This window comes from Anarhichas minor, unplaced genomic scaffold (genome assembly GCF_050575085.1).
Source record: "Anarhichas minor isolate MPS153535 unplaced genomic scaffold, ASM5057508v1 ptg000054l, whole genome shotgun sequence".
NCBI lineage: Eukaryota > Metazoa > Chordata > Actinopteri > Perciformes > Anarhichadidae > Anarhichas > Anarhichas minor.
The window spans coordinates 77815-95592 of NW_027466500.1; the positions used below are offsets into that span (position 1 = coordinate 77815).

At 42.8% G+C, this 17778-nt stretch overlaps 3 protein-coding genes across 5 annotated transcripts; 2 read left to right on the plus strand and 1 right to left on the minus strand.

The window, feature by feature from the left end:
- Positions 1-433: 433 nt before the first annotated feature.
- On the plus strand, positions 434-4762 carry polh (polymerase (DNA directed), eta). The gene is made up of 10 exons (XM_076075697.1): positions 434-700; positions 1230-1364; positions 1523-1755; positions 1835-2013; positions 2101-2204; positions 2337-2456; positions 2817-2940; positions 3145-3210; positions 3353-3525; positions 3619-4762. The coding sequence occupies exons 1-10, from the start codon at positions 564-566 to the stop codon at positions 4562-4564; spliced, it is 2217 nt and encodes a 738-aa protein (XP_075931812.1). The 5' UTR covers positions 434-563; the 3' UTR covers positions 4565-4762.
- A 474-nt stretch (positions 4763-5236) lies between these two features.
- gtpbp2a (GTP binding protein 2a) lies at positions 5237-14014 on the minus strand. Of its 3 annotated transcripts, none has more exons than XM_076075698.1 (12): positions 13587-14014; positions 12474-12500; positions 11905-12089; positions 11630-11738; positions 11343-11540; positions 10832-11006; positions 8317-8536; positions 8063-8198; positions 7896-7954; positions 7632-7803; positions 7327-7491; positions 5237-7162 (listed from the first exon to the last, which is right to left on the minus strand). In XM_076075698.1, exons 1-12 carry the CDS (start codon positions 13785-13787, stop codon positions 6980-6982), a joined length of 1830 nt encoding a protein of 609 aa, XP_075931813.1. In that variant the 5' UTR covers positions 13788-14014; the 3' UTR covers positions 5237-6979. The 3 variants fall into 3 exon arrangements, with proteins under 3 accessions (XP_075931813.1, XP_075931814.1, XP_075931815.1); XM_076075699.1 differs by having other exon boundaries at positions 13919-13989; XM_076075700.1 differs by lacking the exon at positions 13587-14014 and adding an exon at positions 13071-13573.
- Positions 14015-15189: 1175 nt separating this feature from the next.
- Positions 15190-16786, plus strand: LOC142931844 (otoraplin-like). The gene is made up of 4 exons (XM_076075963.1): positions 15190-15797; positions 15953-16092; positions 16348-16458; positions 16567-16786. Exons 1-4 carry the CDS (start codon positions 15653-15655, stop codon positions 16588-16590), a joined length of 420 nt encoding a protein of 139 aa, XP_075932078.1. The 5' UTR covers positions 15190-15652; the 3' UTR covers positions 16591-16786.
- Positions 16787-17778: the final 992 nt, after the last annotated feature.

The window sequence follows — 17778 nt, forward strand, 5'->3', positions numbered from 1 at the left end:
TAATACTGATGCCTCTGTGTGACTAGGCGAACCAGCAATCACTTTTTAGGTTGTTTTTTTTAAGAGACATGGAACCTCAAAAGCTGAAAGACCCACAAAATGACGCTGCTGCTTTGTCCTACAGGGATAGTAGCACCCAGGACTGGCTCAAAAACGGTGGTAACAAAATTATGTATTTAACTAACTCTAACCTTAGAAGTAATGGTAGGCTAGGTTATTAAGTTCCCTTTGCTTTAGTGTATTTGTGTTTTTGAACGGCTGTGACTTGAGCCCCAAGCTCACATCTTCAGCATGTTGACAAATTCAAGGCTCGACAGGCCCGCCCCCGCGCGTGCAAACAATTTGCTAGCTCTCATTGGACAATCGCTCTGTTCAAAGGGCGTGGCTAACCTGCAGACGGTTGCGCTGCCTTCGTCGACTTTTGATGACGTAATTATGTAACTTCACATCACAGCGCGAAATCCTAAGCGACAGAAAGGTATCTCGGCGCACGGTTTAACTTTAGTAAGCTGGTGAGAGCTGTGCGGTAACAGCATCACCAGCCAGCGGGTGTACATTCAGTGATGGAGTACGGGAAGGAGAGAGTGGTGGCGTTAGTAGACATGGACTGCTTTTACGTCCAGGTGGAACAGAAACTCAACCCAGCTCTGAGGAACACTCCCTGTGTGGTGGCCCAGTACAAGACGTGGAAAGGAGGCAGGTGAGTTTCTGAGACAGAGACATTTATTTTCATGATCAACGCAAGTGAAGTTTGAAGAGGGGGATCAGAATATAATACTCAAAGTAAGAGCTGCAGGATGAGATAAATGACAGGACAGGACATAACTCACTAGAATGACCAGACTTGTGTAAGTCCATTCTTTCACTTAGAAACTCAAGTTCCACCTGCTGCCTTTTTCAGTTCTCTTAAAAATCTTCCCCCAGCAGATGGAGTTTGCTCAGTTGTCATCACGTGACCTATGTGTGGAACTGAGAGATCATTACCCTCGCTCGCTCTGTTCAGAGATGATCCTTGAGCATTCTCAGGCCGTCCACTGACATCTGCCCAATGACTGTCCATGGACAGCATGAGAATGTGCCCATTCAGTTGCATTGACCATTTAGATTACTGTCTCTGTGTTGGCAACTCATCCGCCTTCATCTCCCACAGATAATCACCTCGAACGTACTATTAACTCACTCACGACTTGTTAACATGCAGTTCTCAACTTAATATCATCCTTTGTCAGTATCATAGCTGTGAGCTACGAGGCCAGGGCCCATGGTGTCACCAGGAACATGTGGGTGGACGATGCAAAGAAACTTTGCCCAGATCTCCAGGTGGCACGAGTGCGTGAGTCTCATGGCAAGGCAGACCTGACGCAGTAAGTGTGGGTGATCTACTGCACATCCTCTAGAGTCTAGACCTGTCCACAGTTGGGATTGTGCCATAAAACAATCATTCTATTCATATGATGAATAGTTAAATACCTCCACCAATCCTGTGACCAGTAAAGTACATAACCTACTCACCCCTGTGTAGTTATAGGGAGGCGAGTGTGGAGGTGATTGAGGTGATGTCTCGCTTCGCTGTGATTGAGAGAGCCAGCATCGACGAGGCCTACATGGATCTGACCGCTGCGGTCCAGCAGCGGCTGAAAAACATGACGGACAAACAAATTGAGCCTCGCCTGCTGAGGGCGACCTACATCCAGGGGTACCCGCAAACTTCACCTGAACATGAAGCATCTGCAGAGGACGCTGCCTTGGATAAAGGTAGGCTATAATCAAACGTATAATCCTCAAAAACTCTGGTAGGATGCATCCCCTTAAAGATCAACATGTTTGTCCCCAGAGGAGCTGAGGTCCAGGGGTCTCCAGCAGTGGCTGGGATCCTTACCTGCCCCTCTGTTAGGGGAACAGAGCCCGGCAGAAGTGCAGCTGACTGTGGGGGCACTCATCATCGAGGAAATGAGGGCGGCCGTGGAAAAAGACACAGGTTACAGCTGTTCAGCAGGGATATCGCACAATAAGGTAGGAAACGAGTTCTATTCCGACATAATGCCGGTGTGATACTTTTAAGAGTAGTAATGGTCGTAGTTCACCGCCCATTTCTTTCAGGTATTGTCCAAATTAGCGTGTGGTCTGAACAAACCTAACCGACAAACTGTTCTGCCTTTGGACTCCGTGACGGAACTTTTCAACTCTCTACCCGTCGGCAAGATGTGAGATCAAAGTACTACTCTGCCATAAAGCATTTACTATTCACAAATTGCACTCGTATTCGACCACAGAAGTGTAAAACAACTGTTGACTAACAACACTGCTCACTTGTTTTGCTTGTATCACCTGTGCAGCCGTAACCTAGGGGGTAAGCTGGGTGCCTCCATTACAGAAACTCTGGGAATAGAGAACATGGGAGATGTGACTCGCTTCTCTCACGCTCAACTGGGTCAGCACTTTGGAGAAAAGACGGGGTAAGACAAGCCAGACATTCCTTTTAAAAGTCCAGTGTCATAAGATGACACATGGTGAACAACAGGCTTGCTTAGTATTAACATTTATTACGTCAGACCATCAAGTGGAATGGGCATTTTGGTTAACATAGTCATTACATGGCCTTCTTAATATATTATTATACATCTTCTACTCTTCTACTTCACCTGGTGTCCCTGCATGATTGATGCCCCACGCTTATAGAACAAGACCGCTCTGGAAAAGATTCCTCCTACAAAGACGAGCCTGTTTGATGGAAGTGCTCCAGCGATTAACTTGAACTGTGTTTTATTTACTCTTGATAACCAACCACATCTACCATTGAACCGCTCTGCTTTCAGCCAGTGGCTGTATGACTTGTGTCGGGGGATTGAATTTGAAGCAGTGAAACCCAGACATCTTCCCAAGTCCATCGGCTGCAGTAAAAACTTCCCTGGGAAGACATCGCTGGCTACAAAAGAGCAGGTACAGACCATCAGTCTGTGTTAAAACAGGAAGTAAATGTAAAAGAAAAAGTATTCACAGGAAGTGATGAAACTTTGAAAGAACTTGTATCCATCTAGACGTGTAAAGAAGATGGCATTAAACATGTTCTTGTAATATTGTTGACAAATATGCAATCTTCTACATAATTCTCATGTATGACTTGCTTTCATAACCTCTGTGTAGGTTCAGTATTGGCTTCATCAACTGGCCCTTGAGCTGGAGGAGAGGCTTATCAAGGACAGAGAAGTGGTGAGCTATTTGTGATTGAGTAATTTATTACTTTCCCTTATTACAACAGCACGACCTATTTCCTCAACTGGATTTCCCGTTGTTTTAAACGGTACATGCAACTGTTTCACATCAGTGCCCATCATTCTTCCTCATCTTACAGAATGGTCGAGTGGCGAAGTCGTTGACGGTTGGTGTCCGTCAGCTTGGGGACAAGCGGCGGAGCGGCTTCTCTCGCTGTTGTGCTTTAGTGCGCTACGAAGCGACCAAACTGTCCGACGACAGCTTTGCCATTATCAAGAGTCTCAACACAGCAGGAAACCACCAGGCAGCATGGTAATTAGAGTGTAATAAGACCGACATATTTTAAAGTCAGGTCAGGAGAAGGCCGTGTGACTGATTATGCTCCGTCTTGCTTCATGTCCCCAGGACTCCACCCCTCACCCTGCTGCACCTTTCAGCGAGCAAATTCAGTGACGCTCCGTCAGCAGGGGGCATTGTTGGCTTTCTTTCCAGTGATGTCACTTCAACCCAGAGTCTTTTCTCCACCACCCAGCCCTCCACCCAGCCACGCTCTGAACTGAAAAATGACTCCGCATGCATGCAACAGCCTGGCACCATCCAGTCCTTCTTTCAAAAGGCAGCTGAGAAACAAAGACGGAAGGTTACAAAAGATGGAGATGAGGATGACTACGATATTGGCTCCACGGCAATTCCCCCGTCTTCCTCCTCTCAGAAAACCTCTATTACCGATAGTCAGTTGGAGGCAGAGACCAATTGCCCCGCTTCTTCTTCACTTACACGTATTTCTCACTCTAAAAGTGGTACAGCCAGCCCCCATTCTGACATTTCCTCTTTCTTCCACAAGAAGAGTATTGAAAGAAGCTCACAGGACTCAACATTAAACAAGCCTGAAATAGGACATGAGCCTGGCGATATAGAAGACACTGTTGCTGCTGTGTCGGGGCTACAGGCCAAACGTAGCCCATCTCAGCAGTCACTATGTGAAGAGTTAAGGGATGAACTGGGCATTGATCCAGAAATACATCGCCATCCTTCTAGCGTGGCCAGAGAAGACCTGTTAAACTGTGAACACTGTGGCCAGGAAGTGTTAGTCTGGGAAATGCCTGAACACAATGACTATCACTTTGCCCTGGACCTCCAGAACTCACTCTCTTCATCCACAGGTTCAGCACCCATCTCCTCTTCCTCCACTGGCTCTTCTTCTTCTTCCAATGTTTCTCTAACTCCTCTCAGCGCCCAGTCCTTACGAGGAAAGACAAAATCCAGAGGCCAGTCGGGGTCTCAACCGAAAAGGCATCGCTCCCAAGGTGGAAGCACGGGCACTCTGGATTCTTTTTTTAAGAGGAACTGAAGGTGTGCTGTAGAATAAAATACATTCTACTGATAATGCATATACAGTATATCACAGACGGAGTGAATGCGTTGGTGAAGGAATGGAGAGCCGTTTTGTAACAGGGCTTGTTTTAAATGATCAATGTTACTGTGCTTTATAAAAATGTGTACAAAATACAGTGCAAACCAGCGTCTATTAAAGATACTTTTTACATTTTGTAGTAGTATACATTATGTTGTAGTATTCTAACGTGCCAGCAGATGCCACTAATACGTTGAATATAGAGCAGCAATCCTCACTTGTGTTTTCTTGTGAGCTCAAAGAGTTACAGAAAATGTTTGTCTCTTGTGAGACAAGAGAGTATATATTTTTTTAAAACGTATGAAATACATGATTGCTAGCAGGATGAGAGCAATTGCACCATTACGAGGATGATCGTATTTCGTTTACACTTTGCTACCATGGTGAAACCATTGTTCTGAATGGAGAAATTGTAATTACATGGTCTTGCATCAGCTGGGGAGCTGATTTGGACGACAGTATGAGGACAATTAAATAACACCCAACTCCATTGTGTGTGTAGTGAGTCACGGCTTTGTGACATCTGAGCCAGCAGACCAAACGCTGGGTGTATGATGACATGGTTGAAAACCTTGAGCAATTTTTTTTTACTTTAAAGACAACACCTGCTAAAGATAAAATAAAACTTTAATTCATGTACAACATGATACACAAATTAGATCTGTACATAAAGATTGCATTTCACCCAAATAACGATCAAAATATTACACCTTTTAAAAATAAACGTCTTTTTAAAAGGTCTCAAACGTGACTTCAAAAATGTGAAAGCGTGTTGGTGTCATTAAGAGGACCAGTGAGAACAGTGAAAAACATGTTTGAATAAATTGTAAAATCTGGAACTACTAAAAAGTCTATAAAATACTTCTCAGATGCAAAAAAAACAACCTAACATCCGATACTCTTCAACAAGGCTGTAAACATTTTGGTTGAAATGCGTTCTTAGTTTTCCTCTGAGTGCACACAAACTGTGCATAACAACAACACGGGGGCAACAAAACATGCCGCACATTTGAGTTGTCCTCTCACTGATGTTCGTGGGACAACAAATGATGTATCAGTCATATCAACAGGCTATATATATATATATAATAACACAGGAACACAGAGTAGCAATTAACATTCATTTTCAAATTCGTCGTCTAAATATCCAAAGCGGTTTCAAGGAATAGCACCCAGCAACGTAAGTAGTAAAACTTTGGGGTGTAATGGTCGGCTACTCAGACGGTAGTTCCATTAGGCACCGAGTTAAAACCCCATTACGTGACATTTAGTGACATCAGTAACGGCTCAACAGTAACAGTTCCTCAAAAATAATTTCTTTAAAAGAAAGCTGCATCAGTAAGCGGCTTCACATACTATATAATCAAACATCTCTTTGGGAGAAACACCATTGCCTTTATTTATTTTATTTTTTTAACCTCAAACCTCCTTCACTCCCAAAGTCAGCAACAGAAAGCTGCACTGGAGTAGCTCTGTGAGAGAGGAATGCCGTCTACCATGATACCTAAAGTGACCTGAGTAACTAAAGCACTTGAGCAGACAGGCGGCGAGATCATTACCACCTCACCGCACTATCGTGAGGCATCATTCGTGAATAGAAAAAACATTTGTGACATGACACAAGACCACGTGCGAGTTATCTTGGCAGGCTGACGCACAAACTCGGTCAAGTTCTAACTTTGCATACGTCGCAATATTCTCCTTTTCGTTCATAATGTGCGCCTGTCAGCTATATAATAGCTTGAAGTGAGGTGGTTTAGCATATATATACACAACAGACGAGCTGTGTCTGGGAACCACAACTTACTATTATCTCACATAATTAATTTGTGGTTACTGAGAAAAGGGTAGCTTATTAAAATACAGCGAGGCTTATCCTTCCCAGTTAGGCACTATGCTGGTCAGTGGTCACACAGACAAGATGCTGTGACATCGAGAGTGTGTGTTAGGAGTGTGTTTGGGTGTGAACTGTAAGCAGCACTTCAACGTAGCCCTGTGCAAGCAATTTCCTAGTTGCCACTTGCAAGTGTGTGTTCTTGACACTCGATATGACTTTGGTGGATGTTGCTCGGTGAGTGTGTTATAGAGGTGGCTGAGGGGCTTCCTCTTATCAGTGCCGTAAAAAGCTCTCAACACTCTTTAGACCGCAATACAAGTATTATAAGTCATTTAAAAAGGCTGTAGGGACGAATGAGGAGGATGGTGACAATAAGGCTTTGGAAAAGTGTGATAAAACATCAATCTTCTGAGACAGGAAACAGGACAGAGTGGCCTGCGGAGAAAGCAGGAGGTCTATAAAGCACCTGGTTTTGGGGCGGGACGGTGTTTTCTGTGGTTTTTCTCCGAGAAACTTTAGGCGTCGTCGTATTCGCTTTGGGATAGCTGGTACTGGGCGATGGGCTGCAACTTGGTGACTTGGCCGACACCTTTAGTCACGCCCTCTCTGAAGAGCACCTTAGCTCCTACCTTCAGGTATTCTGGGTGCTTGATGAACTTGAAGAGAACCACTGCTTTCTCCCCCGTCCTCAGCTCCTCCTGTGGTTCAGGGATGTATCGTGAGACAAATGACAGCATTAAGAATAAACCAAATGTCGGACTTAATCTGCTGAATACACATTGGGATATATAATAAGCCAAGGTTTTGGATGTAGAGGACATCCTTCAGACAGGAACAGTTGTGGCTCAGTGGATAGACTAACCTTGCCGTATACAGCTTCCACAGTGGCGGTCTGTCTCACATTGCCAATGTGCACAGTAACCTGGAAGCCCTTGTGGAAGGTCTTGGCGTGGAAGAGCAGCACGATCTCAGCCTCAAACATCCAGCAGATGGTAGGATCCATCTCCGGACTCACCATCACCATGCCCTATGAGTGGAAAATACATCAACATCGTACACACAAAATACAAAAAAAACACACACACACACTGCCTCTGAATACTGAGACAGTATTAGGAAACGGAAAGAGTTAGACACATTTGACACAAACAAACAAACATGTCTGACCTTGCGTAGTAGTGAGCGGTCAAAGTTTACCAGGGCGAGTGTGGCAGCCTGGCCGGCCCTGAGTACCCTGCATCCCGAGCGGTTCCTTTGGATGCTCCCGATGGTCAGCTTGTGGAATTGCCCCGAGTCTGTGGGCCCTACTACAAGATCATCCCCCTCACGGCAAATACCACTGCACATTCAAAGAAAACCGTGGGTCAGAGAGAGTCCATCCCAAGCAGAAAACAAGTTGAAATACAGGAAGTAAGCAATTCATACACTGACCTGTACAAAGTACCTCCCACCACAGTCCCCACCTCTGGCACTGTGTAGATCTCATCCACCTGTAATGATGCACACCGATGTCAATCACATCAAAACCATGTGTATGTATTCACAGTGCACCTTAAAGAGTGTGTACGTGACGGCTGATCCCATGCTTGCAGACGTACCTGAAACTCAGTTAGCTGTTGCATGAGCTCCTCCTGCTCCTTGCTGTTGCTGAGGGGAGGGATGATGTTGAAGAAGACCTTGAGCAAGTCTAGACTCTCACCAGACACACTGGACAAGGTGAAGATGGGTGTGACGCTGCCATGGAGAGCACAAGCATGTCAGGACAACACTGGCTAGTCTTCTATCTTATACGCACAAGTACAAAGTATTCCAACGATTGACATTGAATTATGTATATGTAGTTGTTTCATACGTGGGTGACTGGGCGAACTGCTGCGCTGCTGCGACGGCGTCGTCTGTGCTGCTAACCACCATGGGCACCTTGTTACAGCCCGGCTGCTTCAGGACACGCTCCAACTGCCGCACAGTGCGCTCCACTGTGGTGCGCGTACAGAGGTCCACCTTGCTGATGACGATGAAGATGGGCACCTTCAGGGCCATGGCGAGTCCAAGATGCTCCCGGGTCGTTCCAGCTGGAAAACGGGAAGGAGGGTTTCGTGACATTGAATCGACTCATTCGGATGCGGGTCGCGCTGCACAACGTACTTTTACATGCAAGTGCACAATCACAATGTTTATTCCAGGTATTGAGCATGAAGTACTTGTACAGATACATTTGGATTAAATTAATAAGAATGGATCCAGCATCCTCAGCAAACATTTCTTTGGAGGAGTTCCACATCCTTGAGGGGAAAGGACTGTAGTGACCTAAGATAACACCGCTTATCTGCCGGCACCTACTGTCAGTCTGAGGGTTAAGAGAGCCTGTAAACAAACTGATAAGACCAGGTAGAATTTACCGTGAAGTGTGATTGATATGCCATTGGAGAAAGTAGATAGGATGATGCAGTGTATGGCCATTGTGTAATCAATGCCTAGGCTGTCCAGAATGTCAACGGCAACTTTTCTAAACACAGTAATCTCTCATAATCACAGCAGTGACCTGGAGGAGGTCTGGTGGATTGTCTTTCTTTGTCAACAAAGCTGACGCGTGAGAAAAAGCGATATATGTATGTATGATTGTCAGTGGTGATTGGTAGTTGATGATCTCTTGGTTCGGATATATATGTCTGAAATCGGCCGCAAAAGGAGTTTAAGGGCACTGACCTGTAACACACATTTACATGCTGACACAAACAGAAAACACACGAATCCCTTCATCAGCTGAGCAGCGGGTTGTTTTGCTAGTTGTGTGTTATTTTCAGTGCATCCAAGGTTAAGGTGCAAAGCAAAAACGAAAGCCCATCGTCCCTCATGGAGATGCCAGGATATGTGGAGAAGCGTCACAGAATGACACAAGATGATTAGCCGCCCTTTGACTTTTTGGCTCGTCACAGATACAACTTAAGACGAGCCCTCAGCTTTACACGGATCCATTACCCTGTTTCATAATTAAAGCGGTTGCTCTTGGGTTGCAGACACTGTGTTCCCCGTTCTGGCTCATTGGTGGTCCTCATTCTTGACCCCGTTTCTCCCAGCATGCCCTTTTTAAGAACAGACACCCACACAAACACAGCAACGCCTACAGGGTGTTATTCCACTACTGCAGGTAGGCAACATCATATTTGTTTCATTGTTTATCACTAAAAATGTCTAAGAACCATTTGTTTAGAATGAAACAACGGTCTCAGAAATAAATGTGACACAAGACTCGGGTCTGAGTGAGTACTACTTTTGTTTACAACCTTTTGCAAATTCAGTGACATAATATTCAAAATGGCCTAAAAATACCCTGTAAACTGCCAGCCGTACAATAACAACAGCTGTACACCAGCACGCTAAGAGCTGGAGTTATAAGTAATGAGTGCTGCATCCAAGGCTCAGGTTTCAGCTAAATGTCTCCTTGCCATTTACAAAGATAAAACACAACTTCTTTACAAGGGGTCACAAGCTTTTAACAACATGCTGGTATTTGGGCCAATTTGCTGTGCCTGTCAATGCCCTTCCCTACCTGAGTCATATCACAGAGGTGACTGCATGAACACGTCACGTCAGGATGGCCGAGCGGTCTAGGTTGCTCTGTTTAGGTCGCAGTGTACCGTGGAGCCGTGGGTTCCAATGCCACATCTGACATCAATGTTATTTTCTACCAAATCTTACAAACTTCATCACACAGTTTCCTGCTATTACAGCCAGAATAGTAAAAGTAAAACTGTAAACAAATATATGATAAAAGGTAATAAACACAATAAGTTGCTCAAATGTAATGTCAAAGACCCACTAAAGGTGGCGTGGCTCAAAAATGATCCACATTCATTTTCTATGCCATACAAGCAAATAGATTTGCAAAGCATTCTGGGACTCCAGGTGACTTGAGACTAACCGGCGATACAAAAAGGGAAGGTTCGAAAGTTAAAAAATGTTTATGCACTGAGGGAGGAGCACAGAGTTACATTCAGCGGATCAGAGGACTCTGACAATAGAGTGGATGGTATTTGAGATATCCGAGTAGTGGAAGGCAGGGACAAGAAGTGGGGGTAAAGCCGCTGAGGTAGGAATGGTGGTCTGTTACATAAGCTCAGATAGCACATGTTTACAAAGTCACAGCTGGCCAAGTCTGCTGTACGTGTACACAAACACAAGCTCTCCCCGACAGACTGGCCCTGCAAGTGTCTATTACCAGCTTGTGACCCTGTGACAGATCCACTTTCAGCTCGTCTTATCTGAATAATAAAGTGACCGGATAAAGTGCACACAGACAGACACCAGTACATTTTAACTGACATGCCACGATGCTCAAACATTGAAATTAATCAATCAATACTCACCAATGCCAGTATTTGCGCTGACGACCAGCATAGCGAAATCCGGGCAGTAGCTGGTGAGGCCAAAGATGGTGGTCTTAAGGTACTTGTGGTGACCCGCCAGATCGATGAATGTGATCATTTTAGAGGCCCTCTCACAAATCTCCTCCGCTGTCCGGGACTCGCTGTAATTCACAACCTAGGAAAAGAAGCAATAATATCTCGAGCGTCATCTTCTAAATCACATGACAGACAACATATTCCTCAGTTATTTATTTGAAAGTATAGGTCAGGTTAAACATCAGTCATTAACATTACTTGCTGATACACAACATTAACATTACATTGGATGAAACTTGTTTTTGCTATATTCCACTGTTACCAATGTCTGATGTAATTGAACATCTTTATAAGGAATGTCTGTGAGAACCATAACATAATGAATTTAACTTGTGCTGATATTTAGAACAAATGACGTAAGAGTATATGAATAAGGTACACATTATTTATTCTATGACTTTGGATCTTTTCTCACCTCTCCTTTAGTATTGAAGCCAAGGATCTCAAAGCTAATGCTTGAAGTGCGTCCAGTCTGGATCTCATGTAGGTGTCTGAAGAGGTTGAGCCTTGTTCTTCCCCGTCCATTGTCCAGCTCGCCCTGTGTCAAAACCCCCAACAGAGTGGACTTGCCCGAGTCCACATTACCCAGTACAGCTACTCGCAGGTCCAAGAACTGCAGGAAAGACACAAAGAATGAGCAGGGACATAATCAAATATCAACAACCAAAGAACAACATGCCCTCAAAAAGGAGCTCTACCAACCTGCTGGTCATCCGGCACTTTGCGAATGAGAACTTCAGCAATCTTTCGAGACACATCAGAGTCATAGTCCACATCGCTTTCTCTGAGCACAGTGATGTCGGCGCCAACCCTGTTAGACAAAAGAAACACAAATATGTAAGTTAAGTGTGCCGTTTTATTTTGTAATTACAAAAATGATCCCTTGTTGTTTACAGTAGGCATATGCAAATTGGACAATGGCTTTTTCTTTTTAATGCCACATTCAAACAAAAAGTGTATTTGATATCCTGACTTACTTCTCTGCCAGCATATGGAGCGTCCTCAGCGATGTCCTCAAATCTTCCTCTGAAAGTCCCACCAGCATTCCATTGTCCTCGACACCTATTTGATAGACAGCCTCGCCTCGACCCTCCTGCAGTCGCCATTTCATTTGTGTGGCCAGGTGCTCAAAGCGGTATTGCGTGGGGTTCACCAGCTTCAGCTAGACGTGGGAAAGATAATCAGTCGTTAATGATTCAAGTGCAAATAACAAGCATTACAAAGGATCACTGTAGGGCTGGGGCAATACAAATATGGAATAGGTGCTGTATGTTCAGTTGATGTAGCAGAGGAGGCAGCTGTCCAGACAGTAAAAATGTTCTCGCTAATCCACTGTGGTGTTTGTTTATCCTGGTAAACCATGAGAGATAACACTTATACATTCTGACATATTACTGACAGCTTATTGTTATAATGATTGACCTATAACCTCCATGCCTTTGTCCTTGTTATAGTGTTATACGTCAACTAGCCCATTTTAAATATATATATATATATATCTCTTTTGAACATAGCACGGCCGTTGCGTCACAGCTAATTTGCTTACCTTGTACTCTATGTTTCCCTCTTCAGCCTAAGAGACGGGGAGAGAAACAAAGAGAGACAGAACAGGAACAACAGCTGTCAGACTGTAGAGAAGTGAAACAACAGGCTATTGATTTGCTCAAAGACACAAAGAAAAGCCTTCTGACTGAATGAGCAGTCAGTGCAATACTGTGAATAGACGGTCACTGAGAGCTATACAAACCCACTAACTGCTTAGCTGGCCTTTGTACACAGCTACTTAATGTGTTATTAGACAAAGCATGTGTGAATGTCAATGTGCATTTAAGGTTAACTAGTCGATAGTCCTCTAGTCAGTATCTCACATGTTAACTGACAATGATGAGTAACAATGGAGCTGGTTACATGCTGGGGATCAGGTGAAGATACAACGACAGCCATGGAATATGTTGAGACATTATGGTTTATGACTATGGGGCTAAACTGTTCGCAATTATCTGAATTCATATTAAAATTGTTGATTCTGAACCTAAACTGCTTTTATTTGGCTCCATGTTAAGTTAGGTTGAGGTCAACACAATTCTTTATTTCACGTTTCTGAAAAAAACAAGGGTCACGTGTTGAAGTTGAAGTTACTAACATGATAAACAAGTGATCAAAGTAATCCATGTACAGTCCTTGGCCGGGTGGATGTCAGGGACGATAATAATAACAACATTAGACAAATATAGGTCGACCGAGTACACACCCGCCCCCTGTTAGATATTTACAAACACAGCTGTGCCTCTTCTGCTAGCTAGCTAAATACTAGCCTACTAAAGCAAGCTGCTTTTAACTTAACAAACACTATGACTTCTGTAAAACTAATGTGGGTGACAAATTGTAAGTTAATTGCAATGTTAACCGATCATATCCATCTCGTTTATTTTCTCATTTAGCGTTAAGTTACCGACAAGCTAAGTTACGTGTCAATGAAGTTCAACGCGTCAGAGTAGGACAGCTAGATGGGAAATACGCGGTTATTACTGTTTACATGTAACAACATGCACACGAACACCCTCATTATTACATTAGCAGACATCGTTATGGCTCTTCAATGATATTAGCTTGACTCCGCTAACGTTAGCGGTAGTTGAGCGCGTAATTCCAGCCTTACCTCTGGAGGTAGATATGGGATGTTATTGCTTGGTTTGAAGTTGCTCATGAATCGCGCCTTGGCTATCTTTTTGTTCTTCACACAAGCTTTTTTGGGGGCTACCCCAAAGCCACTTCCCGGCTTGACGTTGGACGCAACACATTGAGACCCAGAGCCGTGTCCATTTCCTGAGCCAAACAACTCCGATGCCCGCGCATCCATCGGCTACTTTGGGACCTAACTTGTTAGCCTACCACTACCTGGATAAAAACCGATGCTATGTTATTAAAATAAACCTCAGCTCAGGCATGCAGGTGGTGGTGAGTGAAATTAGGCTGCTAGTGGTAGCTTACAGTCCCCAAAGTACAAAACAAAGCACCGACCGCCCCCAAAACTCTTCAAACAGAACAACAACAGCACCGGCCGAGACTGTCGTTCTGAGTTTACAGTGTGGCCACGTCACAGTCATAAATGTCAAGGGGCGCGCATGATTTGATGAACAGGAGAGCGCAAGTGAGCGGTTCCATTTGTTTTCTGGTTGGCACACGGTTAAACCCCGCCCGCCTAGCTACCTATGTCTTAAGAGCAAACACACACACACACACGAGCACCGCTTTGCAGGGCCTTGCGTCAGACGAAAAGGAAATAATTAATAAACAGCCACGTTATACTCGTTACACATCCGTAAGTTTGCCAAAGGATGATGCCACACAATATATAATCGTGTAATCAATTTAGACATATTACAAAATTTGACTTTGCTTAGCATTCAGAGGCTTTACTTCTTCAGTTGTAGCCTATAATTACAACGTGGAAGCATATGATATTCACACTAAAACTCATTACACAGAAAACATCTAAATATAAATAAACCTGGTTTATTGTCATAAAGGTTTTGCTTCGTTATTTCACCAACAAAATACATGTTTACATCATGGCTGAAATGCTTTAACCTTCTAAGCAAAGCTAAAGGCTATTCCTCAACACATAGGTTTAGGTTAGCTCATCCACCGATATTATACTTCTTAACAATCATCATCATCTTGTCTATCATACAGCGTTACAGTGGTGTATTGAGCCCATGAATTTGGTTTTGCCAGGTAATATTTCTTTTTTCTCCTCGCACAAACAATAATTTAAACAAACAAAGTGAGAGGACGGTTGCAATGCAAACTTGTACTAATTTAGAACAAGTTAAGAATGACAAATAAAACTATGTTGACCATAGTTTTTCACACCATTTGACAGTGGGCGCTGCCAGAGTATCACTCTGATTAGTCTGTTTTACCATTTGCTTATTGGGTAGACTTTGATAATGTAACTTTGACTGAGTTTGGTTAAATTTGTTTAACAAATTTGTTTTGCAAATTTGAACTGGATCCATTGTCGCCAGCAGGCTTACATTCCATTCCATTTGCTCCTGTTGTTGTAATTACTTATAGAGTTATGGTGGTATCATACTTAAGCTATTCAGGCTCAAATAGTGTTTTGTATAATATGTATGTATAATATAATCACATCCTGTGCCGCTTGACTTTTTTCAGCTCTTTAAGTCTGAGATTATTTGTTTTTTTACAACACTTTATTTTGCCATTTGCAGTGTTTCTATTTAAAACAATTTTGTTTCACCTATATTCCATCTCAATCACATGAAAGGAGCATTAGAGTTGAATGTAATTTAGAGAAATAACTAAGTAACTAAGCAGCTCAACATTTTCCAAACTTATTTTAGATTAGTTGCTTTTATGATCTTTAGGTTGCACTTCCAGTCACATAGCTTAAAAGTTATTATTCTGCTTATTGCATAGGCCATTTAAGTCTGTCCAAAAATATGGAGCACTTATTCAAAGACCCATTGAAAGAACTACATGCATTGTTTCAACACATACAGAGACTGTATTTGAGAAAAGCCAGCCAACTCCCCTGTGGGATATGAATACTTCTACAGTGCGGCATTTCTGAAACTCAACACTGATTGGTCAGGCCACCTCTGATGTAAGGGCTCAGCCTATTCACTCCTGGCTGAGAGGACTGTTTTGGGATTTTTACAGCTTGAAGTTCCTTTAAACGCCCTAATTCACGTCCACATGCACACACAACACTCTCTTGGTTCTGCTCTTTCGGTCAGCATGAGTTATTCACTCTGTGTGGGACTTCTGCACCAAACTGCGAGGGCTGTCAGTATGGATAAACTAGCAGACAACAAGATATGTGGAGATGCAGGATGCTCACGTAAGTCAGAGCAAAGGAGAAGCATGACGCAGTGTTTATCCTGAAAACTAAAACAAATAATGCAATGAAATGTATGTACTTGATATCTTTTTATAAAATATACTTTCTTTCAACTTATATTTCCCTTTCCTCTTTTTTTTTCTGTGCTTTATAAGATGTTCTCTCCATGGCCACAGCCTTGGATGACTTCACAGCTCCTGACTGCAGATTCATCAACATCAAGATGGGTCAGATGGTCTATGTGTATTCTAAACTCATTCCAGAGGAGGGCGCCGGAGTCTTCTGGTCTGGCAGCGTATGTGAATATTCGTTACATGTTTCTTTTATCAGCAGTGCCGCTTACAATCAGTTACAAACAATTGAAAACTTTCTGGCCTTTTTGACAAGAGCAAAATGTAAGACATTTTCTTGAATATTCAATGTCATTGTAGCTGAAATAAACAAGCAAATATTACTTAGAGTCTAGTAAGAAAGGTTAAATGTATAAAGCATATTATATAATGTGGTGCATGTTAAATTGTTAAAGAGGCCATGTTATTTTTACTGGCAGGTTTACAGTGAGCGGTATGTGCACCAGATGGGCATCATTGGATACTTTCCTGCAACTATGGTGAAGGAGACACAGAAGTTTACAGAAGACGAAGTTAGGATTCCCACAACTGTGAGTATAATATCTGAAATGAATATTTTCATTTTCTGGAACAAAAATATAGGTTGTTGTCAACATTTATCTCATGTTATTAGATTTTGTTTTGCCTTTTTTTTTCAGAACATGGACTTCTACTGTGAATAAGACGTGACAAACTGAAGCCTCTTTCTTCTAAAGTCTTGTTTTAAGTTTTATAGACGAGAGTATTCTCGAGCCAGGGTGTCAGACATCCTGTGGTGTCGTCTCCAACTGGAAAGAAAACCTGGACACTCTCAGCCCTCCGTAGATCCACAGTCTGATTGTCTTGCTTTGTCTTAACAATACACTTAATAAGACACAATAAACCCTTTTTCATGCATGTCAATCCAAAATGTTGATTATTTGAAAAGACAAGAATTTGTTTTTACAGGTTGCTACTTTGACTTTTCAGGATGGGTAATTGCAATTGTATTGTACATTTCTGCTGACACATGTACTTACTTACTTTAATTAGCTGTGAATATATTCTCCTATTATTATTGTAATTGTAATGCCAATGGAGCCTTTTTATTGCACTTTCAAGGTTTCTTTACACTGTTATCTGAAAAGTTACTGCATTGTACGCAATACTTATTAATACATTCTAGAGCAGCAGGGAGAGATGTTGGCTGTAGTCCTTTAGAGAAATAATTGCACAAAGGCATATACCCAATTAGTCATGCTAGCTTTTAGTAAACACATGATAATTTCTTTGTATTAAGTTTTTATAGCCAATTAATGTGCCACAATCCCCTTTCCAACAGACCCAAATCTCTTTTTGATTGGTTTTGAATCATTAGTATCTCTTCTTTATGCGTCATAGCACCCAACCAGAAACAGTGATGAATGTAACATCTCAATCAAATGTTCTCCATCGATCAGATCCAAAGATGTTTCATTATTTTTTTTAAAGACTCAGAAATCATGATATTCTTCTGAGCTGCCGTTTAATTTATCTGCCATCTCAGGAAGTCTCTTACCTAACTGCAGCATGCATTGATTTGAGGGGTCATTTTCATTCGTTTTTTTTCTCTCTGACCTGAGGCATTTTTAAAGAGGCATGCTTACGAGTTTAGGAAATAGGGCTGTCACACATTACGATCAATCTCCCGTCCCCTTCTCAGCCCAGATCAATATTAACCTGTCTCCAATGGGGACATCTACCACAAAATGTCACTCAGCAAAAAACATACCCGGGGCACGTCTGAGGGGACTGTTGGACCAGGGAGAAGAGAGGAAAAGAGAAGAGAAGATTGAAATGTTTCCTGAAGCATTTCTGGAAGTCATTTCGGTTCAGAAAAATAGCGTCTCTCT